Genomic DNA, 25,393 nt, shown 5'->3' with positions numbered 1-25,393 from the left:
CCTATTACTTTTGGGATATTACTAGCACTTGTTTTGCCATCCAACTTGTCCTATTGCAAGAGGATCGTGAACACCACAGCAGAGTTTTTTTTATACTTTCCTTTGTTAAATAAGATTTGGTTCAGGTGATCACCTCAGAAGCACATTAAGTAGAATATAGTGTACTATGTTTGGAATTCAACGGACACTGGAATGGAATGACTGTCAGACATGTAGAGAAGCTGATTTTTATAAAACTGGCGTGGTCTCAGTTTTTGCCAGATAATGCTCTGACAAAAATTAAGAGACCACTTCCAAATGTTCAGTTTGTCTGATTTTTCTCTTTATAGGTCTATTTTTGAGTAAAATGTAATTTTTTCTTTTAGTCCACAAACTGCTGACAACATGCCTCCGAATTTCCAAGCAATAAATTTTTTTATAAATTTTGCTTTTTTTCCTGAAATGGAGAAATGGTCAAAATTAAAAAAAAAAAAAAGCCCAGTGCTTTCAGACCACAAATAATGCAAAGAAAACAAGTTCATAATCATTTAGAAACAACAATACTAATGTTTTAACTCAGGAAGAGTTCAGAAATCGATATTTTGTGGAATAACCATGATTTTTAAAAACAGCTTTCATTTATCTTGGCATGCTTGCCACCAGTGTTTCACACTGCTTCTGGTGCAAAAATTAAAGCAGTTCTTCTTTGTTTGATGGCTTGTGACTATCCATCATCCTCTTGATTACATTCCCGAGGTTTTCAATGGGGTTCAGGTCTGAAGAATGGGCTGCCCATGACAGGGTTTTGATGTGGTGTCCTCTTAATCTTTGCCAGAGCTGTATATACAGTGGGGAAAAAAATATTTAGTCAGCCATCAATTGTGCAAGTTCTCCCACTTAAAATGATGAGAGAGGCCTGCAATTGACATCATAGGTAGACCACAACTTATGAGAGTCAAAATGAGAAAACAAATCCAGAAAATCAACTTGTCTGATTTGGTTAATTTATTTTGCAAATTATTGTTGGAAAATAAGTATTTGGTCATTAACAAAAGTTCATCTCAATATTTTGTTATATATCCTTTGTTGGCAATGACAGAGGTCAAACGTTTTCTGTAAGTCTTCACAAGGTTGGTGCACACTATTGGTGGTATGTTGGGCAATTCCTCCATGCAGATCTTTTCTAGAGCAGTGATATTTTGGGCATGTCGCTGGGCAACATGGACTTTCAAATCCCTCCAAATGTTTTCTATAGGGTTGAGATCTGGAGACTGACTAGGTCACTCCAGGAACTTCATATGCTTCTTACAAAGCCCCTTCTTTGTTGCCCTGGTGGTGTGCTTGGGATCATTATCATGCTGAAAGACCCATCCACGCTTCATCTTCAATTCCCTTGCTGATGGGATGTTTGTACTCAAAATCTCACGATACATGGCCCCATTCATTCTTTCATGTACACGAATGAGTCGTCCTGGTCCCCTTTGCAGAGAAACAGTCCCAAAGCATGATGTTGCCACCCCCATCCTTCACAGCAAGTATGGTGTTCTTTGGATGCAACTCTGCATTCTGTCTCCTCCAAACACGACGAGTTTTGTTTCTACTTTGGTTTCATCAGACCATATGACATTCTTCCAATATTGTTCTGGATAATCCAAATGCTCTCTAGCAAACTTCAGACGGGCCCGGACATGTACTAATCAAAGGGACAGGTCTGGCACTGCAGGTTCTGAGTCCCTGGTGGCATAGTGTGTTACTGATGGTAGCCTTTGTTACGGTGGTCCCAGTGCTATGCAGATCATTCGCTAAGTCCCCCCGTGCGGTTTTGGAATTTTTGCTCACCGTTCTTGTGATCATTTTGACCCCTCGGGGTGAGAACTTGCGTGAAGCCCCAGATCGAGGGAGATTATCAGTGGTCTTGTATGTCTTTTTGTGAGGCAGCGACCGGAGTCATATGTGAGGGTCGCTGTGTCCCCCAGGATGCGCTCAGAAGTGTATTAGATCCACTGGAGAGCCTTGTGGTCACAGCAGTGTGCCTGTGACTCACAAGGCGAAATAAAAGTAAGTTTAACCTGGTCAAGTTATTTTTGACCAAGGAGTTTATTGAGGAAAACCTGGTATGGGCTTTTATTTTTGAAACAGACTGCAGGAAGGTTGTTGGGGAGTCCGGTCCGTTTCCTCCAGCCCAGGTCTTATAAGTGGCCTGTGGTCACAGATTGGAAAAAGGAAAAAAAAACCCTGCAGGCAGACCTTTGGGAGTGTGAGTTCTGGCTTGCACAGACACAGAGCAGTGGTCTGCAGAGCGTTCCCTGTGTGAGGCAACACGGGGCCATACTGAGCCAAAAAGGTCTGGCACCCCTTGCATACCCGGGCAGCGAGGTCGCTCATGGCAACTGGCCACGGACTGTTTTGTTTGCTTCCCGGCTGCAATCCGGAGGATACAGCGTGTTGTGCACTGTGAGGTTTTTTTGGACATTAAACACTTTTGTTTTTTAAACTTGCTTGGGTCACTGCCTCATCACTGCATAGCGTGGACACTGCTGCTTTACAGTCTTCCATTTTCTTATTATTGCTCCCACAGTTGATTTCATCACACCAAGCTGCTTGCCTATTGCAAATTCAGTCTTCCCAGCCTGGTGCAGGGCTACAATTTTGTTTCTGGTGTTCTTCGACAGCTCTTTGGTTTTCACCATAGTGGAGTTTGGAGTGTGGCTAATTGAGGTTGTGGACACGTGTATTTTATACTGATAACAAGTTCAAACAGGTGCCATTACTACAGGTAATGAGTGGAAGACAGGGGAGCCTCTTAAAGAAGAAGCTACAAGTCTGTGAAAGCCAGAAATCTTACATATCTTTAGGTGACCAAATACTTAGTTTCCACCACAATTTGTAAAATAAATCTTGCCAAAACAGACAGTGATTTTCTGGATTTGTTTTCTCAGTTTGACTCTCATAGCTGTGGTCTACCTATGTCAATTACAGACCTCTCATCTTTTTATGTGGGAGAACTTGCACAATTGGTGGCCGGCGGAATACTTTTTTTTTCACCCCACTGTATATACTGTATATATTGTCATTAGAAATTCTGAATTTTTGAAAAGAATTTGATGTGTCCTTATTTTGAGACTTTTAGCTATTTTTCCATTGAAGGAGCAGATAACTATCTTTTAATGTTTTTATTAATTAAACATTGAAATTGTATCTTTTATACTTAAAACAGTTTTACATTATTTTAAACTATTTTAGACTTGTTTTCGTAGTCTCTCAAGCTGTCCTTAACATAATGTTATTTGATCAGGCTGGGTTTCCTTGGATTACCAGTATGGTAGTGCGATAGGCCCTTCAGTAGTCTAACAGCTTTCATGGCAGCATAATTGTCACACTCATTTCTTTGAATGCTGAATTTTGCCACATTTCTGTAAGTCCTTCTGGAAATGTGTAAATTGATTGGCAACTTGATATTACCATTACCCTGATCAATATCAACAGACTGACACTACCCAATCTGTGCTGATATTTTGCAGTCACTCTCAGTCCACTTGAATAACATGGTCACTATCAACTCTGATATAAAAGGGTATAAACAGGAGAAGTCTGAGCTATTCTTTGTATATGAATCCTCACACCTCTACATGTAATGTAACCTATATTTTTGGTATTTTTATGACAGTATGAAGATGGGAAGATTGGTACACTTAAGTCATGACATTCCACCAGAATGTCCTTTTAAATCCTACGTAGACTTTCAAAATTACTGGAAAACATTGGTAACAATTTTCTTCCTTGTTTCTTAATTTTACATTTTTTATTGCAAAATGCACTTCAAATAATAAGTGAAAAACATAGATATAATATTAAAAATATCATGTAATTTAAGATATACCTTTAATTGCAAATTTTTAATTCCATTGCTTGAATAGTAAATACGCAAATAGTGATAGTTTTTCATTTTTTTTTTTTTAAATAGTCATACTCTAGGATTCGCCTGCTATTGACTTGCTCTTGAATGAAAATGCTTATACTTTATTATACATGGACAAAAATATATACTGTATAGTGTTTCTAGATGTATATTGTGAACTGTGTAGACAAGGTGTGCAGAGTCCAGCTTGATGACATTTTAATCTTTCCTCAGTATGGGTATGAGCTTCCACACATGTCTGAAAGTGATGTGATATACTGCAGTGTTTACTTCAAGTTTATTGGAGAGACAATATTTACGTATCCTACACTGGTCAATATGTTTGACCAACCAGGTATCCACTACATGGGTAATTACTTATATGTCTTATAAATATACAGTATGTTCACATTAAAAACGTAGTAGCAGGATCCCAAGAAGCAGATTTGATGTAAAAGGACGTAAGCTTTATTCTAGAGTTTCTCAGCTTTTCTAGTCAGAACATCATATTCCATATTGTATTACTCCCAGTAACTTTCTTCATGCTGTAAGATACAGTGTTCCCATTAGGGCTAAAAGCCCTCGATGGCAGCTGTCATGAGGTAAGATGAGTATACCACCTCAGGAGACTTTCTGTTCTTCTGAAGCGGTGGCTTTTTAAAGTGAAGTTCACTGAAACTTACCACTACATCTGTAGTGCAAATGAGGGATCACCTGTTCCTCAAACACTGCAGATAGCTGTGGAGTTAAGAGGTGAAAGTTTGCCTAGGTCTTCCTGCTTTGGATGTTTGAGGGCCATGAGCCTTCGAGCTCCACCCACTGCTCTAGCCAGTGAGGACAATATTATTATTTGAGATCTTCTCTGTCCTCTAGAAGTTGGAAAAGGGAAGAAGAGAGCAGGACAGAAGGGGCAGAGCACAAGAGAAATGAGAGGAAGCAATCAGTGGAGTGAAAAAACAGGGCAGATGGACAGAGAAAGAGAAAATAATAGGTGCAAAAAAGGTTCATGAGGGAAGAACAGAAGACTTGTTGGCCCAAATGAGGTGGTGAGAGTTCTGAAGAACTATGCTGCATTATAGGCATTGTTAATGGGTATGGATATATTTTTGCAGTTGGCCCTATCCTGTGGCTAGTGTTAGTGCCATAGTGCAATGGTTTCACACAACACTAGTCACATAATGCCAGCCACAAAGGTAACTATCAAACCCATTAAAGGGGTTTCACCACTTTAAAAAATGACGGTCAATTGACTCAGTGTGAGTTACTAAAAATATGTAGCGTTTACATTTGTCCGAACATGGAAAAAATACTTTGGAATGCGAAAGTTGTAACGGATCAGCAACCACAAATTTGCTGCAGAAGCTACATGATGCCTCTGTTGGATGTTGATTTCAGTGTACCAATTGGGGACACAGTAGAAAGTATGGAGGGTGGTGCTAATCCAGTAGGTGACTATAGGATTTTTGTTATTGATTTAGCAAACTACAATGGAACCATTTACATGAGCTTTAAAAGTAGATGAAAACCTCTTTAAAGGGCCAGTGTCTGCATCAGACTAATCAAGGCTAAATACTAATCTTGATAATTCGCTTCTCTGTATGTGAGGATGTGTGCATGCTTGCATTGCTCAGGTTTACTTGATTTGCACAGCATTAATGTGCATTTATACTATACAATTGCATGATTATTGTGAACCCTCATTTTTCAATAATCGTGCAGTGGAAACAGGCTGCTATTTACCTGATAAACCAGCAAAATGTATAAAGCTGATATGATATTTATTTTAAAGGATATCTGTGAATTTCAAAAATCTGTATTAAAGTAATTATAGTTCCTTTTAGGGAATCTGTCACCTACTTTTGGTGGGCTATTTAAATGAGGTCTGTCTGGTCCGATGGGCGGTGTTTCCGATCTTTGCCGCCTCCCCATCCTTGCCTGCCGGCCGCAGTTTTCCATGAATAGGAGTAGGTGTCCACCATCTTTCGCGCGTGCGCTAAGCATTCTTGGCACGCGCAGTATGCTTTGCCCAACTGCGGGCAAAGCCGAAAAGCCTTACTGCGCATACGCCGGTTAACTAGGCCCTGGAACACAGCAAAATACTTCCGGGGCTTAGTTAACCGGCGCATGCACAGTCAGGCTTTTCGGCTTTGCCCGCAGTTGGGCAAAGCATACTGCGCGAGCCAAGAATGCTTAGCGCACGCGCGAAAGATGGCGGACACCTACTCCTATTCATGAAAAGACGGTGGCCAAGGATGGGGAGGCAGCAAAGATCGGAAACACCGCCCATCGGACCGGACAGACCTCATTTTAAATAGCTCGCCAAAAGTAGGTGACAGATTCCCTTTAAGAGGATTAACAGGAGACATACCTTTTTAGTTTCAAAATGCACTAAATAGTTTTAGTAACATTTTTTATGTTTATATGTAAATGAGGTGTTTAGAGCTTGGTGGGCAGAGACACGCAGTCCATTGAACCCTTCCTCCCACAGATTCTGAGTAAGTTTAAGGGTGCACTGGAATGCATGGCCCCACACACAGTGCTCTAAATACTTCATTGGCATTTGAACATAAACATGGTTTTCTCTAAAACCATCTAGCGGATTTTAACCACTTAATGTCCAATGACTGGCATAGCCAGTCAGGGCTGGGTGTAAGTTCACGCACCAGGAAGGGCATGCATTTAAATTGTCACAGCGTGTAAACACGCAGTGACAGTTCAGTGCCGCCTGCTGTCTTGACAGCTGAGTGGCACGGGAAGAGGTGCGGGGTCCATGCTGTTGATCACATCAGATGTAATATTCAGTCCATGTGACCTGGTACAGAATATTATGTCATCGCGATCGGCCATGCACACGGTGTGTGGGCGATCGCCGCCGGGTGTCAGTTAATTCTGACAGCTGACACCTAGCACTAGGTGCCAAGAGCGGTCACCTCTACTGGCACTTTAACCCCCAAATTCTGTGACTGAACATTGCATCATTCCAGAAGCTGGCAGAGGGCTATAGAAGTGATTAGCCTGCAAAAAATGATTGTCCCATAGTGGGACAAAGTAAAAAAGTTAGAAAAAAGTAAAAAAAAATTAAAATAATTGTAAAAATATTAAAAAAATCAAAAATAAAAGATCAATTTATATTCTATCACTAAATAAATATTTTGAATGAAAAAAACAATAAAAGTACACAATTGTAATCGCAGCATCCGCTATGACCCGACCTATAAAACTGTCCCTCTAGTTAACTCCTTTAGTGAACACCTTAAAAAAATAAACAAGGCAAAAAACAATGCTTTATCATTATACCGCCAAGCAAAAAGTGGAATAACACACGATCAAAAAACGGATATAAATAAACATATCGCGGAAAACCTCATCTTGTCCCACAAAAAAACAAGCCACCATACAGCTCCATCAGCAGAAAAATAAAGTTATAGCTCTCAGAATAAAGTGATGCAAAAATTATTATTTTTTCTATAAAAGTTTTTATTGTATAAAAGCACGAAACATAGAAAAACTATATAAATGAGGTATCGTTGTGATACTCATTCAATAGTGGTTCTCAGCCCCGACGTTCGCATCTTGGCACCGGCCAGATTGAAAACTAATTATCCCCCAGACATGGATTACGGCATGGGACAGAACGACAGACAGGTATGGTATGTTTTTTTATTTCACTTTTATTACAGGAGAAAGAGGGTTGGAATTAGGCGAGGTTGTAAGTATGGTTTAATTAAGATTATTAAAAGGAGTGTCATTTTTTTCAATTAAAGGACTTTATTCTTGGTGTGTGTGTGTGTTTTTGTACAATGTGACTATGGGGTTAGTAATGGTTAGTAGTGATGAGCGAGCATGCTCGCCACCAGTTGGTACTTGCCTGAGCATCTCGCTGCTCAAGATGCTCGGAGCGCACTGAGTATTTACGGGGTTGCTTGGTGGGAGGTTAGGTCCCCTCCCTGCATGTTTGGCACTCTTTAGAACATGCAGGGATTGTTTTCCATACACTGTAATGCTGCAGCCATGTTGGTTGCGTTATTACAGTAATTGGCTGCACATCGTCATCAGGTCTATATCAGACCTGGCCCTGCCATGCTCCTCAGTCTATTCTGGAATCAGGTAGTATAGGGAGAGGTGCTGCCGAGCTAGGGAGAGATTTACTTGTTTCTTAGTTAGTGTAGGTATACCACAAAATATATACATATCAATCTCAACAGTCCTTCTGAGGACTAATCCAGCTGCATAGATATCAGTGCTAGGCCGGCAGGCAGTGTATGTGGCAGACTGCAGTGCATATTGCAAGAGGGTACATTCTAGTTCTGTCTGCTGCTGCTTTTACAGATATTTCTAGACAAAGCCCCAGGTATCAAGGGTCAGTAATGGGTTTTTTTTTGGATCTTAATCCTGATTATATGCTTAAAAAGCAATCCAGATAACACCGTGTTTCTGCTCCATTTGCTTGTTGGCACTTCAGAATGCAGCCAGAGTATTTCCATGTTGCAACGCTAAAAATCCATCCATTTAAAACTGTGGTTTGTCTGACACATGGATCACATATACTGTAAGTGCACTCAAATTTCTGCCATTTCTGGCCTCCATTTAAATTTTGTTGCATTGTGTTAGCGAAGTTATTGACACCAGTTTGCTGTCAAAAATAGTTACCTACAGGCCAGCTATTTCAAACTGTGGTTTGTCCGTCACACGGATCACATATAAGTGCGCTCAAAATTCTTCCATTTCGTGCCTCCAGTTAAACTTTTTTGCAGTGTGTTAGTGAAGTTATTGACACCAGTTTGCTGTTAAAAATCGTTACCTACAGGCCAGCTATTTAAAACTGTGGTCTTCCGTCACACGGATCACATATAAGTTCGCTCCAAATTCAGCCATTTGTAGTGAACATGGAAAATATTGTCCTCCATTTAAAATGGGCAAGGCGCGAAGCAAGGGATGGAGAACTGGACGTGATGGTGCATGCAGAGGCTGAGACCGAGGCCGTAGGTAAGCTGAAATTGTGGCACAAACACCCACATCTTCTCGCCCGAACTTCCTGTTCCAATTACTAGGGGACTGCAGCAGCACTCCACTATTGAACCCAAAGCAGTGTCAAAAGGATGTTGGCTGGATAACTGATAATGCTTCCAGTCAGTTTGCCACCACCACCACCCTGTCTTCCACGAGGTTGAGTCTCAGTAGCAGTGAGTCTGGACCGCATATTCCTCACCCTGATCCTCCCATGCCGAGTGCCCGGAGACAACTGATCCCACACTTGGACACTCTGAAGAGCTGTTCACTTTTCCATTTATAGATTCGGGCCTCTCGCCCGGTCCACTTGAAGCGGGGCAAGGGGAGATCGCATGTGTCACAAGAGGTGGACGATGATGATTGACAATTGCTAGAATGTCAGGAGGAGGACCAGGGTGTGGAAGACAAGGTGGTGGATGATATAGTAACTGACCCATCCTGGCTGGAGGACATGCAGAGCAAGGACAGCAGCACACAGGGAGAGAGGAGTAGCACCCCAACAGGCTGGAAGAAGCAGTCTGGTGGCTTCTGACAGAAGGCGGGCCACCATTCCCCATAAAACCAACACGACGGAGGTTGCCAGAACGGTTAGGTCTTCCTGAGTCTGGTTATTTTTTTAAAGACTCAGATGATAACCCCAAAAAGGCCATTTGCACCACCTGCCAGGCCAGCATCAGCAGGGGTAGAAAAACTATCAACCTGACCACCACCAGCATGATCAAGTACATAGCAGCAAAGCACCCAACTTTGTGGACCGAACCCCAGGGTCCAGGAACAGTGTCTGCAGGTGACACCACTGCTACTTCCACTGTTGTGCATGCAAGCCAATCCTCTGTCCATGGTGCATGTGAAGATGCCTCCTGCCCTGCACCTGTCATTGCACACACTCAACTAGCACCATCGGCAAGCACGTCCTTGTCCCAGCGCAGCATTAAGTTGTCCATACCCCAGTTCTTGGAACTCAAGTGCAAAGACGCAGCCTACGCCCCAGAGACCACACTACTAAATTCCCACATTTCGTGACTGCTTGTGCTCGAAATGTTGCCTTTTAAGCTCATGGAAACCGAAGCTTTCCGCAACCTGATGGCGCTGGCCATACCTCAGTACTCGATCCCCAGCCGCCATCCCTGCATTACACAAGCATGAGTTCCACAACATTAGCCGTGCCCTCAACAATGCAGTTACTGGGAAAGTCCACCTTACCACGGACACGTGGACAAGTGCTTGTGGGCAGGGACAGTACATCTTGCTGACCACACACTGGGTTAACATAGTGGAAGCCGGGACACAGTCGGACCTTGGGATGGAACATGTCCTCCTGACGCTAAGGATTGCGGGCACTATGTCAATCAGGGTTGCCTCCACAGTCTACAACTCCTGCACCTCATCCTCCTCTTCTTCAGCCTCCATCTCTGAAATGACCACATCAGTCACAAGCTGGAAGCACTGCCTCAGCTAAGCAGCTACAGGCTGTGCTGAAGCTAATATGCTTTGGTGACAAACCACACAATGCTGAAGAGTTGTGGACAGCTCTGAAAGGGCAGGCAGATCTGTGGCTGACACCTTTGAACCTACAGCCAGGCATGGTCATGTGTGACAATGGCCGGAACCTGATAGCAGCTCTGAGGGGAGCTCACACACATACCATGCCTGGCCCATGTGCTTAACCTCGTGGTTCAGCGGTTTCTCAAAACCCGGAGCTGCCGAATCTGCTTGTCAAAGAATGCCACCTGTGTGCCCATTTTAGAAAGTCGGCTACAGCTTCCGCCGCCCTTGCTGTTCTTCAGCAGTGTTTGCAGCTTCCAGCTCACCAACTGGTGTGTGATGTCACCACGTATTGGAACTCTACACTGCAGATGTTGGGAAGGATTTATAAGCAGAAGAGGGCAGTTGTTGACTACCAGCATCAACAAGGCCATCGGTATTCAGTTCAGACTCCACACATAAGACCTATGGAGTGGACATGGATATCAGACATATGTACCGTCCTCCAAAACTTTGAGGACTCCACCAAGATGGTGAGCGGCAATGCCATAATTAGCGTCACCATCCTGCTTCTTTGTGTTCTGAAACTCTCTGCTCACAATCAAAGAGGATGCATTGCTGGCGGAGCACTGTTATGAGCTCATTTTCTGCTCCACCAGTTGAGAGTTCCCCTTCCGTTATCCCTCTGGTGGTGACGGGAGGTAGTGAGGTTGGTTTAAGTGGTAATGATCTGCCACCTGGTGAGGAAGGTAATGATTGGATCTCTGGAGTATCAGACTGGATATAAGACAGCCGACGCCCTATCCTGTTGCTGGTGATTCAGTCTGCTTCTCAGGTGTAGGACTCAGCTCTGTTCCAGTCTTTCAAGATAAGTTTGTTTTTTTTACTAATTTTCACACTTGCTCTTGTTGGTCTTTTCAGTTTTTTGTGTGGTCAGCCAGCCCGGCTGGGCTGTGCTGAATTTCCACTCTTAGGCTACTTTCACACATCCGGTGTGTGGGGTCCGGCGGCGTGCGGCGAAAAGCCGGGCCGCTGGATCCGGCCTGCAGCGGTGACACCGGATGTGTATGCGGCGAGACGATACAGCTCCGACGTTATTAAAGGAGCCGCAGGACGAGGTGGACAGAGGCAGCCGATGAGAGACAGCTGCTGAAAGGGAGGTGAGGGGAGGAGAGGAGAGGATAGGGGAGGGGAGAGGGGGGTGGAGAGAGAGAGACATGGGGGTTAACACTTAGTGTCCAGGCGAGAGAATCTCTCTCTTGCTGGGCACTTGTGGGGTTAACCCCACAGAGAGATCTCTCTCTCACCCAGACACTGTGAGTGTTAACCCCACAAGTGCCCGGCGAGAGAGATCTCTTACAAGTGTCCGGGTGACAGAGATCTCTCTCTCGCCGGGCACTTGTGGGGTTAACATTCACAGAGTCCGGGCATGCGCTGTGGAAAAAGCCGGTCCGGCGCTGACAAAAAACGTTGCAGGGAACGTTTTTTGCAGATGCCGGACGGCTAATTTATGCCGTGTCCGGCAACAACCGGACACGACGCATAACCATCCGGCACGATGCGGCGACAATGAAAGCTTATGGGACAAAACCGGATCCGGTGCTGGATCCGGTTATGAAAAATTTCGCCGCATCGTGCCGGATGACAAAAACCGGATGTGTGAAAGAGGCCTTATTTGCCAAATTGCCTTTTTTTTGTCCCTTGTTAGATTGGCCTCTTTTTGCTCTCTCAGAATATTTCAGAGTGCTGATATAGTGGGAGAAGTCTAGTGACTTCAGGGTTAATTTTGCTATCAGTTGTGTTGGACATTATGTAGGGTTTTTTGGCAGACTGCAGACAGTGTCTTTCCTTTCTAGTTAGTCGGGCCCCATCGTTTGCTCAACCTATTTTCCTGACTTTGTGTGTGTTTTCATCTTGTTTCACCATCAATACATGTGGGGGGCTGTCTTTCCTTTGGGGTCTGCTCTGGGGCAGTTAGTTTTCCTCTTTTCCTGCTTTAGGCTTATGTAGCTCTCCGGTTGTGACGAGGCATCTAGGACCATCGTAGGAACGCTCCACAACTGCTACTAGTTGTGTGGTTAGAATCCGGGATCTGCAGTCTGCATAGTTACCAACCTCTTTGGTTTTCTGAGACTTAGATTGTGTTTTTTTTATTTTCTCCTCTGCTACCCGTTCATAACAGAGCATGGTGAGAAGGAGCAAGGAACCACACAGGATGATTACACACCGCACAGCCTCATCTCATCCCAACATGGATTGGGTGACAATGAGGAAGAACAGGAGCTAGTTTCATGTGCTTATAGACAGTACTACCTGCACAACTGTCATACCGTCTGTTCAGCGTGGATGGCCTGAGGAGGAGAGCATGGTAAGTTGTCCTCTTGGTGAGGACACCAAAGTCTTGCCTGTTAGCAGTCTGGCACGCATGGCTAAGTTTACGTTACGCTGCCTTTCCCATGACCCTCGCGTTCTCAAAATTTTGGGTGACAGTCATTACAGGTTGGTGACACTTCTAGACCCACACTACAAGAAGAACTTTCTCTTATTCCCGAGGCGGACAGGTCTACTAAAATGGGGCAGTACCAGAAGGTCCTTGTTGCGGAATTATTAAAAAAAAATTCCCATATGAAAATGCTGGCGGGAGAGGTCACAGTTCGTTGGATAACCAAGGAGTACAGGTGAGGGAGACGCAACTCTAATCCAGCAGAGGAACACTGTCAAAGTTCTGGGAGAGTTCTCTCAGACCCTCCGGCATGGGGTACTCTCATAAGGAGTGCAAAGTTTGGGAAGATTCCTGAGGGAGTACCTTGCTGAACATACCAAAGTCCCCCGTGATTCCTCTGTGCTTTATATTATTGGGTATCCACGCTGGACACGTAGCCTGAACTGGCTCTCTACGCCTTTGAGGTCCTGGCCTGCTCTGCCGCTAGCGTTTTGTCAAAGCGGGTTTTTAGTGCTGCTGGTGGAATTATAACTGATAAGCGCATCCGCCTGTCATCTGAAAATGCTGACTTATAAAAATGAACAAGGGCTGGATTGGGCCAGACTTTTCAACACCATCAAATGATAGCAGCATAAACTCAAATCCAGCGTCTTTTTTGGAAGGTCTACTCCCATGCACCTCTTCACACCCACACATAGGCATACGCTTCCTGGTTTTGGCTATTTGCTGTTGTCTTCCTCATCCTCAACCACCTTATAATTGTTTTAAATGGTGTTTATGATGTCCGTTAAATTGTTATACAGTACGTTCAGGTATACACCTCAGGGGTAAATGTTTGTCAGCCCATACACTTAGTGCATGGGCATTACAAGTATAGAGACCCGCTCCTTTCTAATGGGAACATTTTTTTTAGGCCCTCCTCCATGTCTCTCCCAAGGGGCATTAGAGTGCCTCCAAATTTTTGACAGCCCTTGCATTCACTGCATAGGCGAACACTATGGGAGACCCACTTCCTAATAATGGGAAAATTGTTTTCAGGAGGCCCTCTTGTGAGTCTCTGTATTGGAGTGCGTCCAGATTTTGAGCAGCCCTGCCACTTACTGCATATGCAATAACAGTATAGGAGACCCACTGTTTAATGGGAACAACAAAGCATAGCCTGCTGATGGCTCTCTAAGAATAGTGAGGGCCGATTGCTGGCCCTTTAAGAATAGTAAAGGCCACCTGATGGCCCTATAAAAATAGGCTTTGTGACTTTGAGTCCCTCCTTCATAAATGAAACGGGATGTCTCTGATGATGTCACACACCACATGGCCAGATAAGGTTGTACAATGTTAAAATGACATTTCTCAGTGAATGCATTTGTATTGGTTGAAAGCAATGCTAAAGTTCAAAAACGCATCAAAAACACTACGTGAGAACATAGCCCAAGGTGTGGAGGAGCGTTTTTGCTTATTTAGTTTGCCTTATATACAAGTCATTACCCTGGAAAGGATGTTCCTTATCATATTTCCCAGGAAAATCCATTTTGGTTTTGTTTTTTTTATGTTTTATTGTATGTAAAAGTGGTGTAAGACTGACAGCATTGTTCACAGCATTGACCTGAGTCAGAAATGCTTCCATGGGTCTTCCCCATGCTGTTCCCATCGATTTATGCAATTTCTAGTCCCTCTGCAGACCGTTGGAGATGGCACCGGAAAAATGCTTGAGTTTCCCATAGATTTACACTGGGCTCGTTGCAGGTCGAGCACCCGAGCATTCCAATTTGCTCGACCTGTGCCACGAGCACCCAAGCATGTTACCCATCACTAATAGACAGGTGTCTTATTGACACCGCTCCATTACTAACCTCGGGGCTTAATGTGACCTGACAATACAAAGATGATATCAACCCCACTTGCCACCACTACAGGGCAAGTGAAAAGAGCCAGTCAAAGTGCCAGAATTGGTGCATGTAATAGATGTGTCCTTTCTGGGCAGCTGTGGGCTGCTATTTTTAGGCTGGGGGGGTCAATGTCCCTGGCCCCTTAACAGGCTGAGAGTACCAGCCCCCAGCTGTGAGCTTTAGCAAGGCTGGTTGTAAAAAATGGGGGGGCACCCCCTCTATTCTTGATTACCAGCCTTGCTGAAGCGGACAGCTGAGGGTTGCAGCCCCCAGCTGTGAGTTTTGCCTGGCTGATTATTGAAAATACAGGGGAACCCAAATCTTTTTTTTTTCATTTATTTATTTATAGCTCAGGCGGCAGCTGATGAATACCCCCATCAGCCGCTTCTGCTGAACAGTTATTAGCATCTGCAGGGGTAGGCCCCATCAGCCACCGTCTGCTGCCTCTTTTATCACTTAAATGTAACTCTCATCATTCTCCTCTGCTCGCTCCAATTGCCGGCAGAGCAGAGGAGAATGATAAGAGCCGTGTTCAGCACCCAGCGCCAGGGAACAGCGCTTACTGTAACGCTTCTTCCCCCGTGCCGATGCGTGTCACACAGATGACAGATGTGTGTTATGCGTATGCACATGTGCAGGACGTTTTGTGGCCCGTGCTGACATTAAAAAATGGACATGTCAGCGTGTTTTGCCCATGGACACACAGTCCGTAGAAACACACTGACGTGCACAGACCCATTCACTTGAATAGGCAAATAGCGCTTAGTTCCTCCAGAGTCTCTCCGTATGACTAAGTAGTACTGCACAGCCACAAATGGGGTATTTCCACTTTCAGTAGAAATTGTAGGACAAATTTTGGTGCGATTTTTACCCACTTCTTGTGTGAAAATGTAAAATTTTTGGCTAAAACCATAACCGTAAAATCTGGTGCTTCTTGCCTTCTGAGCTTTGTACTGTGCCTCAAAAATATTTCCCGATTACATGTAGGGTATTGGCACACTCAGGAAAAAATGGACCTCAGTTTGTTGTAAAAAAAATTCCTATTAGGCTAGTTTCACACTAGCTTATTTTCCACGCAGCGCTCGGCGCCGCTAAGCCCCACCCCCTGCCGGCTCTCTGCCCACCCCATCCGGTCATCGCCGCCTACTATCGCACCGCACACGGCTGCATGCGATCTGCGCACCCTATCTTTAGCCTAGGGTGTGCAGACCGTGCGCTAGTAGGATTTTAGCGTGCGCTGCGCATTTTTGAATGTGCGCCAAAATGCAACATGGTGCGTTTGGCGCACGCCGGCGCATCTTCAAAAGTGCGCAGCGCATGCTAAAATCCTACTAGCGCACGGTCTGCCCACCCTATGCTAAAGATAGGATGCGCAGATCGCATGCAGCCGTGTGCGATAGTAGGCGGCGATGACCGGATGGGGTGGGCAGGGAGCCGGCAGGGGGCGGGACTTAGCGGCGCCGAGCGCTGCGTGGAAAATAAGCTAGTGTGAAACTAGCCTTGGCCCTTTAGAAAAATTAAAAACTTGGGGCTAAAACAACTTTGTAGTGGTAAAAATGTAATTCTTTCTTCACTGCTAAGTGGTGTAAAATTCTGTGAGGCACATGTGGTGTTAATACACCCCTATAATTCATTGGAGAGTGTAGTTTGTAAAATGAGTTCACATATAGGGGGTTTCTGTTCTGGCACCTCAGGGGCTCTGCCAATGTGGCATGGCATTAAATTAAATAGCAAAGCCACTAAAGAAGAATCAGTCTTCAAAAATTCATTTTTAAACAGCAGTCAAAAAGTCAGCAACACTTACCTGCCCAGATCTTGAAACAAATGCACTACAGGGTGCAGCCTGGGTACAGCCAGCCCATAAAGCAAGATGTAAGTAACACAGGTGCAAAAATACCAGATCAACAGCCACTCTCCACCTACCCATTCCAGGAGGGAGTGACTGCCCAGTTTACAATTGCACAATAAAGGCCCGCATAGGCTCTGTAGTGCATTTGTTTCAAGATCTGGGCAGGTAAGTGTTGCTGCCTCTTTGACTGCTGTTTAACCCCTTAAGGACAGCCAATACGTCTTTTTGCTGACCAGAAATATAAGAGAATGGCATCCTCATACAGGTGACAATCCAGCAGCTGTCAACTGTACACTAGAGCTGACAACTTGCTGTATCTCAAACGATCAGTGTTGACACCGTCCATATCTGTTTAACCCATTATTTGCTGCTGTTAAGTGACTACATCAAATAAATGGTTAATAGATTGTAGGGGCTTCTGCTTTAATTATAATTGACACACAGACTATGATTGTGTGGTCCTGATGTTTGCCATAGCAGTTCATGGCCAAATAGCGGCCTTAGAGTCTCCCGGCTATAGCGGTCAGTTCAGAAGTTAGCGACATTTAGGTGGTAAACAAACATTTTTTCATTCCTGCTATACCACTTTGCATTAATTCCTGAAAATCACCTGAAGGGTTAATAAACTATCTGACAGAAGTTTTCAATCTGTCAGGGGGTACTGTTTTTAAAATGGTATCACATTTGGTGTTTTCCAATATATAGAACCCCCAAAGTCACTTCAAACAAGGATAGGTCTCTCGAAAATAAATTTTGTAAATTTTCTTGAAAAAATGAAAAATTGCTGCTACATTTTTAAACATCCTAATTGGCTAACAAAATAAATTAGTATTTTACAAATGGTGCTGCTGTAAGTCAGACATGTGGGAAATGTTATTTATTAATATTTTTGTGTGGTATGACCATCTGGATTAAAGGGATAATCATTAAAAGTTTGAAAATTGAAATTTTTTGTCAAGTTTCCGATATTTTTTATAAACAATCACAAAACAACCTAAATTTACCATTATCATAAATTATGTGCCACGAAAAAACGGTCTCAAATTCAATGGGATTTGTTGAAGCGTTCCAGAGTTATCACCACATAAAGTAACATTGGTGGTCAGAATTTAAAAAATTGGCCCAGTCACTAAGGGGTTAACATGACATGGCACCCTCAAACCATTCCAGCAAAATCTGAACTCCAATATGGCGCTTCTTCCATTCTGAGCTTTGCACTGTGCCTCAAAAGTAGTATTCCCCTACATATGGGGTACCGGCGTACTCAAGAGAAATTGCACAACAACTTTTGGGGTACAATTTCTCCTGTTACCCTTGGTAAAATAAAAAATTGGGGGCGAAAAGATTATTTTTGAGGGAAAAAAAAAATGATTTTTTATTTTCACTGCTCTACGTTATAAACTTCTGTGAAGCACTTGGAGGTTCAAAGTGCTCACCGCACATCTAGGTAAGTTCCTTGGGGGTCTAGCTTCCAAAATGGTGTCACTTATGAGGGGTTTCCACTCTTTAGGCATATCAGAGCCTCTCCAAACGCGACATGGTGTCTGATCTTAATTCCAGCCAATTTTGCGTTAAAGTAAAACGGCGCTCCTTCCCTTCCGAGCTCTGCCATGCACCCAAATAGTGGTTTACTTACACATATGGGGTATCAGTGTACTCAGAGCAAATGGCACAACAACTTTTGGGGTCCAATTTCTCCTGTTACCCTTGGTAAAAATAAATTACAATCTGAAATAAATTTTTTGTGAAAAAAAGTTAAATGTTCATTTTTTTTAAACATTTCAAAAATTCTTGTGAAGCAGATGAAGGGTTAATAAACGTCTTGAATGTGGTTTTGAGCTTCTTGAGGGGTGCAGTTTTTAGAATGGTGTCATTTTTGGGTATATTCTATCATATGGACCCCTCAAAGTGGCTTCAAATGTGATGTGGTCCCTAAAAAAAAAAAAAAAACCCGGTGGTGTAAAAATGAGAAACTTTTAACCCTCATAACTGCCTGGCAAAAAAAAATTGGTTCCAAAATTGTGCTGATATAAAGTAGACATGTGGGAAATGTTAGTTATTAAGTATTTTGTGTGACATATCTCTGTGATTTAAGGGCATGAAAATTCAAATTTGGAAAATTTCGATATTTTCAAAATATTCGCCAAATTTCATTTTTTTTCACAAATAAACGCAAGTCATATCAAAGAAATTTTACCACTAACATGAAGTACAATATGTCACGAAAAAAACTCTCAGAATCCTCGGAATCCATTGAAACATTCCAGAGTTATTACCTCATAAAGAGACGGTGGTCAAAATTGTAAAAATTGTCAGTCATTAACATGCAAACCACCCTCTTGGGTAAAGGGGTTGAGATTGTGCATTAACAGGAAGGCTTACCTTGAGGCCGGGATCACAGTACCGTGTGTGATGCTAGAAACTCGCACGAGTCTCTCGCATCAACACTCGGCGCTGCCGCCAGCACTCAGGACCGGAGCTGCGGCTGCATGTAATGTGATCCTGGCCTTAGTTTCAAAATTTACTAGATAGTTTTAGAAAAACATTTTTTATATTTATATGTAAATGAGGTGTTCAGAGCTTGGTGGGTACAGCCACGCAGTTCATTGAATCCTTCTTCCCACAGATTCTGAACCAGTTTAAGGGTACATTGGAATGCATGGCCTCACTCACCCACAGTACTCCAAGCACCTCATTGGCATGTGAACATAATCTTGTTTTTTCTTAAACCATCTAGTGGATTTTAACCCCTTAGTGTTAATACGCAGTGACAGTTCAGTACTGACAGCTCTCTGTGACAGCTGAGAGACATGGGAAGAGGTGTGGGGACCCATGCTGTTGGTGCCCGCACCTAGATCGCTGTGATCGGTCAATCTGACTGACTGGTCACAGCATGATCGCGTAGGAGATGCTGAAATATCTGCACTTCCTGCCTGATCAGTGCAGCAGCTCAGCTCTGCCAGTGGCCAAACGTCTGCACTAACAGCCAGGAGCGATGTCAGCGCCACCCCTAAATGCTGCAATCAAGCCTCCAATCAAAGTAAAATCACCCCCCCCATACCTATCAGAAGGGAACCCATCCAATAAATCCAAGTGACAAGACGCACGTGAAAAAGTGAACACAGTGAAAAAGAAATAAGTTATTTGTGAAGGTTTCCTCAACATAATGTTGGCCGCTCCTTCCACCGGGAATTTAAAAATTCCCCTTCCTAGCCAGAAGGCCCGGATTAAGGGTGTGTGCTTAAAAAGTAAGAAATGTTGAATTGCAGTGCTAAAACTCATGGGTTTTCCAGGCCCAGTGAGTTTAACCCCTTCATGACCAAGCCTATTTTGATCTTAATGACCAGGCCATTTTTAGCAATTCTGACCAGTGTCCCTTTATGAGTGCTTAAACGGATCTTGGCGATTCTGAGATTTTTTTCGTGACATATCGGGCTTCATGTTGGAGGTAAATTTAGGTAGATAATTTTTGCGTTGATTTGAGAAAAAAAAATCGAAAACTTCGCAATTTTCAAATTTTTTATTTTTATTCTGTTAAACCAGAGAGTTGTGACACAAAATAGTTAATACATAACATTTACTACATGTCTACTTTACATCAGCACAATTTTGGAAACAAAACTTTTTGTTAGGAAGTTATAAGGGTCAAAATTTACAAAACCATATTTTTTAGGGACCACTTCACATTTGAAGTCACTTTGAGGGGTCTATATGGCAGAAAATACCCAAAAGTGACACCATTCTAAAAACTGCACCCCTCAAGCTACTCAAAACTACATTCAAGAAGATTATTAACCCTTCAGGTGCTTCACAGGAACTAAAGCAACGTGGAAGGAAAAAATGGACATTTTAATTTTTCCAACAAATTTTCTTTCAGCCTCAATTTTTTCATTTTCACATGGGCAACAGGATAAAATGGATCCTAAAATTTGTTGGGCAACTTCTCCTGAGTACACCGATACCTCATATGTGGTCATAAACCACTGTTTGGGCACACTGCAGGGCTCGGAAGGGAAGGATCGCCATTTGACTTTTTGAATGGAAAATATGCTGGAATATTTAGCGGTTGCCATGTCGCGTTTGGAGAGCTCCTGTGTGCCTAAACATTGGAGCTCCCCCACAAGTGACCCCATTTTGGAAACTAGAACTTATCTAGATGCATAGTGAGCACTTTGAACCCCCAGATGCCTCACAAATTGATCCGTAAAAATGAAAAAAGTACTTTTTTTTTCACAAAAATTTTCTTTTAGCCTCCGTTTTTTCATTTTCACATGGGCAACAGGATAAAATGGATCCTAAAATTTGTTGGGCAATTTCTCCTGAGTACACCGATACCTCATATGTGGTCATAAACCACTGTTTGGGTGCACGGCAGGGCCCGGAAGGGAACGAGCGCCATTTGACTTTTTGAATGGAAAATTAGCTCCAATCGTTAGCAGACACCATGTCACATATGGAGAGCCCCTGTGTGCCTTAACACTGGAGCTCCTCCACAAGTGACCCCATTTTAGAAACTAGACCCCCCCCCAAGGAACTTATCTAGATGTGTGGTGAGCTCTCTGAACCCCCAAGTGCTTCACAGAAACTTATAACGCACAGCCGTGAAAATAAAAAATAATTTTTTTCCCCTCAAAAAAATTTAGCCCACAATTTTTTATTTTCACAAGAGAAATTGGACCCCAAAAGTTGTTGTCCAGTTTGTCCTGAATACACTGGTACCCCATATGTGGGGGGGGGACCACTGTTTTGGTACATGTCGGGGCTCGGAAGGGAAGTAGTGACGTTTTGAAATGCCGACTTTGATGGATTGGTCTGCGGGCGTCATATTACGCTTGCAGAGCCCCTGATGTGCCTAAACAGAAACCCCCCACAAGTGACCCCATTTTGGAAACTAGACCCCACAAGAAACTTATCTAGATGTTTGGTGAACACTTTGAACCCCCAAGTGCTTCACTGAAGTTTATAACGCAGAGCCGTGAAAATAAAAATCATATTTTTCCTCAAAAAATGTTTTTTTTAGCCCACAATTTTTTATTTTCACAAGGGTAACAGGAGAAATAAGACCCCCAAAGTTGTTGTGCAATTTTTCCTGAGTACACTGATACCTCATGTTGGGGTAAACCACTGTTTGGGCACACGTCGGGGCTTGGTAGGGAGGGAGCACCGTTTGACTTTTTGAATGCAAAATTGGCTGGAATCAATGGTGGCGCCATGTCGTGTTTGGAGACTCCCTGATGTGCCTAAACAGTGGAAACCACTCAATTTTAACTCCAACCCTAACACCCAACAAAGCCCTAACCCCAACGCACCCCTAACCTTAATCTTAACCCTAATTCCAACAGTCACCCTAATTCTAACCCTAACAGAAAAATAAAAATTGTATTTATTATTTGTCCCTACCTATGGGGGTGATAAGGGGGGTGATTTATTTTATTTTGATCACTGTGATAGATCCTATCACAGTGATCAAAATGAATAGAATCTGCGACGGGCGAACTGCGCATGCACCCGCCATTTTGGAAGATGGCGGCGCCCATGATCCATGGTGGAGGGACACCGGGAGCGACACCGGGACTCAGAGGGTACCGGGGGGAGGGGAGGTGATCGAAAGGCAGGGGGGAGGGGAGGGGGAGCAGATGCTGATGGAGGCATATCGCTGCCGTCAGTCGGTGGCAGGGGAAGATCAACCCCGTTAGTCGTGGGGGGGTTCAGATAACTGTCTCCAGTCATGGTCGATGATATTTCAGCATCGGCCATGGCTGGATTGTACGATTTCATTAAATTTCATTGATTAAATATTACTATCGCACTGATTGGCTGTTACACTTTCAACAGCCAATCAGAGCGATTGTAGCCATGGGGGAGCAAAGCCCAAAGGGTCCTGTACCTGCGGGTCGGGTGACCTTTCAGTGACCCCGGTCACCCGACCCGCAGGAGCGTGATTTATACCATGATACCTACATAGGCGTCACTGGTCTTGTTGGCACAGGTTTTCATGACGCCTACGTAGGCATCATTGGTCAGGAAGGGGTTAAGGCACCCCAGGGTCACCACTCCTAGGACATTTCACACCTTGGGCTTTCAAACTTACCCAGCCAAATGGCGTCGATCCTGGGAGGGGCCATGTTTTCCACCAGATGACTATATGAGCCACCTGGCATACTAACAAGCGCCAAAACCCCATTCAACTTTGCATAAATTCCTGTGAATCACCTGAAAGGTTAACAAATTTCCGAACTGCAGTTTGAATATTTTGTGGCGTACGGTTTTAAGATTGGTGTCACTTTTATGGGTTTTTCAATACATACCGTATATACTAGTGTATAAGCAGACGCCCCTAAGTTTGACACAAAAATCTGGTAAAACTTATTGACTCGCTTATAATCCTAGAGTGGAAAATGCAGCAGCTACTGGTAAATTTCAAAAATAAAAAAATACCAATAAAAGTAAAATTAATTGAGACATCAGTAGGTTAAATGTTTTTGAGCATCCATATTGAATCAGGAGCCCCATATAATGCTCCATACAGTTCATGATGGCCCCATAAGATGCTCCATACAAAATACGACACATATAATGCTGCACAAAGGTTAATGCCCCATAAGATGCTCCATACAAAATACAACACATATAATGCTGCACAAAGGTTGTTAATGCCCCCATAAGATGCTCCACAGAATAATATGCCCCATATGCTGCCCCATAAAGGTTATGGCCCCATAAGATATTCCATAGATTATGCCCCCATAAAATGCTCCATGGATTATGCCCCCATAAGATGCTCCATAGATTATGCCCCCATAAGATGCTCCATAGATTATGCCCCCATATGCTGCCCCATATGCTGCTCCATAGTTTATGCCCCCATATGCTGCTCCATAGTTTATGCCCCCATAAGATGCTCCATAGATTATGCCCCCATATATTGCTCCATAATTATGCCCCCTTATGCTGCTCCATAGATTATGCCCCCATTTGCTGCTTCATAATTATGTCCCATATGCTGCTGCCGCTGCAAATACATAAAAAAAGACATACTCCCCTCTCGTCGCTGGGGTCCCAGTTCTGATGTCACCGCTGGTTCAGGACCCCGGCACTAGCGATATTTACCAATCCCCGCTCCATGGCTGCGCGCCGCTCTGTCTTTCGGCTCCCTCTGTCAATGACGTTCAGGCAGAGGGCGCAGCGCACACTAACTACATCACCGCGCCCTCTGACCTGAACATCACAGACAGAGGACGCGATGGACCTGGGATAGCTTATACTTACCCCCTTCTGGCGCGGTCTTTGCAGCCCCCCTGCTTCTCCCGGTCTCAGGCTCCTTCCTTCAGCGGTCACATGGTACCGCTCATTAAAGTCATAAATATGTGCATATTCATGACTTTAATGAGCGGTACCATGTAACCGCTGAAGGAAGGAGCCTGACACTGGGAGAAGCAGGGGGCACCAGAGAGCGCGCCAGGAGGGGGGTAAGTATGACCTGATGCCCCCGTTCCCTCCTCCCCCACCAACCCCCCCCCCCCCCCTGGTATGACTCGAGTATAAGCCGAGAGGGGGACTTTCAGCCCAAAAAATGGGCTGAAAATCTCGGCTTATATACGAGTATATACGGTAAGTATCTCAAATTCACTTCAAAACTGAATAGGTCTGTAAAAGAAATTGGATTAGTAAATTTCTTTGAAGATATAAAAAAAGCTAAATTTTAACCCTTCTAGCACGCTAACAAATTAAAAACACATTTGAAAAATGATACTGATGCAAAATAGAGGTATGAGAAATGCTGCTATGAAGTGTCAGAAAATATAACAGTGAGGCAGCAATTAGTAAAAATGAAATAATCAAAGGTGTCACTGAGACATTAAGCCTGTGCTAACATGGGCTGTATACAATACATATCCTGTATAGTCAACAGGGGATAACATTCAGAGAGGTGTTCACCATTTTCATGTGGCTGCTGTGAAGTGGATGAATGGAATAGCGTTTACTGACAAATCGGGTGTACATGATACAGCGATAATCGGGCATATATTACCAGTTATTTGCACGTGGATATCCGGGGCGTCACTCTGTCCCAACGTTTCACACTGCTTCTTCGGAAGGCGAGTCAAAGTAAAATTTTGTGAAAAAGTTAAATGTTCATTTTTTCCTTCCACATTGCTTCAGTTCATGTGAAGCACCTGAAGGGTTAATAAACTTCTTGAAGTTATGTGCACACGTTGCGGATTGCTGAGCGGAATTTTCCGCGCGGACTCTGCATCTCTTGGCAGAATCCGCAGTTCAAAAGCCGCACTTTTTTATGCGGATTTCCTGCGGATTTATTGTATTTTGTGCGTATTTGGCATGCGTTTTTACACCTGCGGATTTCTGTAATGGAATGGGTGTAAAAACGCTGCGGAATCTGCACAAAGAATTGACATGCTGCGGAAATTGATCCGCTGCGGATTCTGTGTGGAATTTTCCGCAGCATGTGCACAGCCAATTTTTTTTACATAGGTTATCATGGTACTGTAAATCACTTGCGGATCTGTAGCGGCAAATCCAGAGTGTGCTAAAGTGACTAATGGTGCCACAAAAAAGTGCACTTGGATGCTGGTCTCTTAAAACCCTCTCCAACAGGAGAAAGGTCCCCAAAACCATTCCCCGACCTTCTTAGCCAGAAGGCCACAGTGAGAGTCGGGGACTAAGTCGTCTCCCTCAGCCGAAGCCAAGGTAGCCTCAGTCGTGCTCCCAGCTTCTGCATGTGTGATCCCAGCCTTTGTTTTGATTATTGCTGCTTTACTTGGTGACATGTTCTAACACTATCAGTCTTGTGTTTAAATTATTTTGCACATTTTTTACACTTT

At 43.8% G+C, this 25,393-nt stretch overlaps 1 protein-coding gene across 10 annotated transcripts in view; it reads left to right on the top strand.

The window, feature by feature from the left end:
• Window positions 1-25,393, top strand: part of CUNH18orf63 (chromosome unknown C18orf63 homolog) — a 321,901-nt gene that overhangs the window by 209,013 nt on the left and 87,495 nt on the right. For 9 of the 10 annotated variants that reach the window (XM_073589993.1, XM_073589985.1, XM_073589984.1 and 6 more), the window contains 2 exons: window positions 3,647-3,743; window positions 4,112-4,197. In XM_073589993.1, the coding sequence (XP_073446094.1) occupies window positions 3,647-3,743; window positions 4,112-4,197 (183 nt within the window). The remainder of the gene's footprint in view (window positions 1-3,646; window positions 3,744-4,111; window positions 4,198-25,393) is intronic. The other variant, XM_073589990.1, reaches the window with a different exon arrangement.

The sequence above is a fragment of the Dendrobates tinctorius genome, unplaced genomic scaffold (assembly GCF_039654945.1).
Source record: "Dendrobates tinctorius isolate UK_male_01 unplaced genomic scaffold, ASM3965494v1 ptg000115l, whole genome shotgun sequence".
In the NCBI taxonomy this organism is placed as follows: Eukaryota; Metazoa; Chordata; class Amphibia; order Anura; family Dendrobatidae; genus Dendrobates; species Dendrobates tinctorius.
This window is presented reverse-complemented; position numbering and strand designations above follow the sequence as displayed.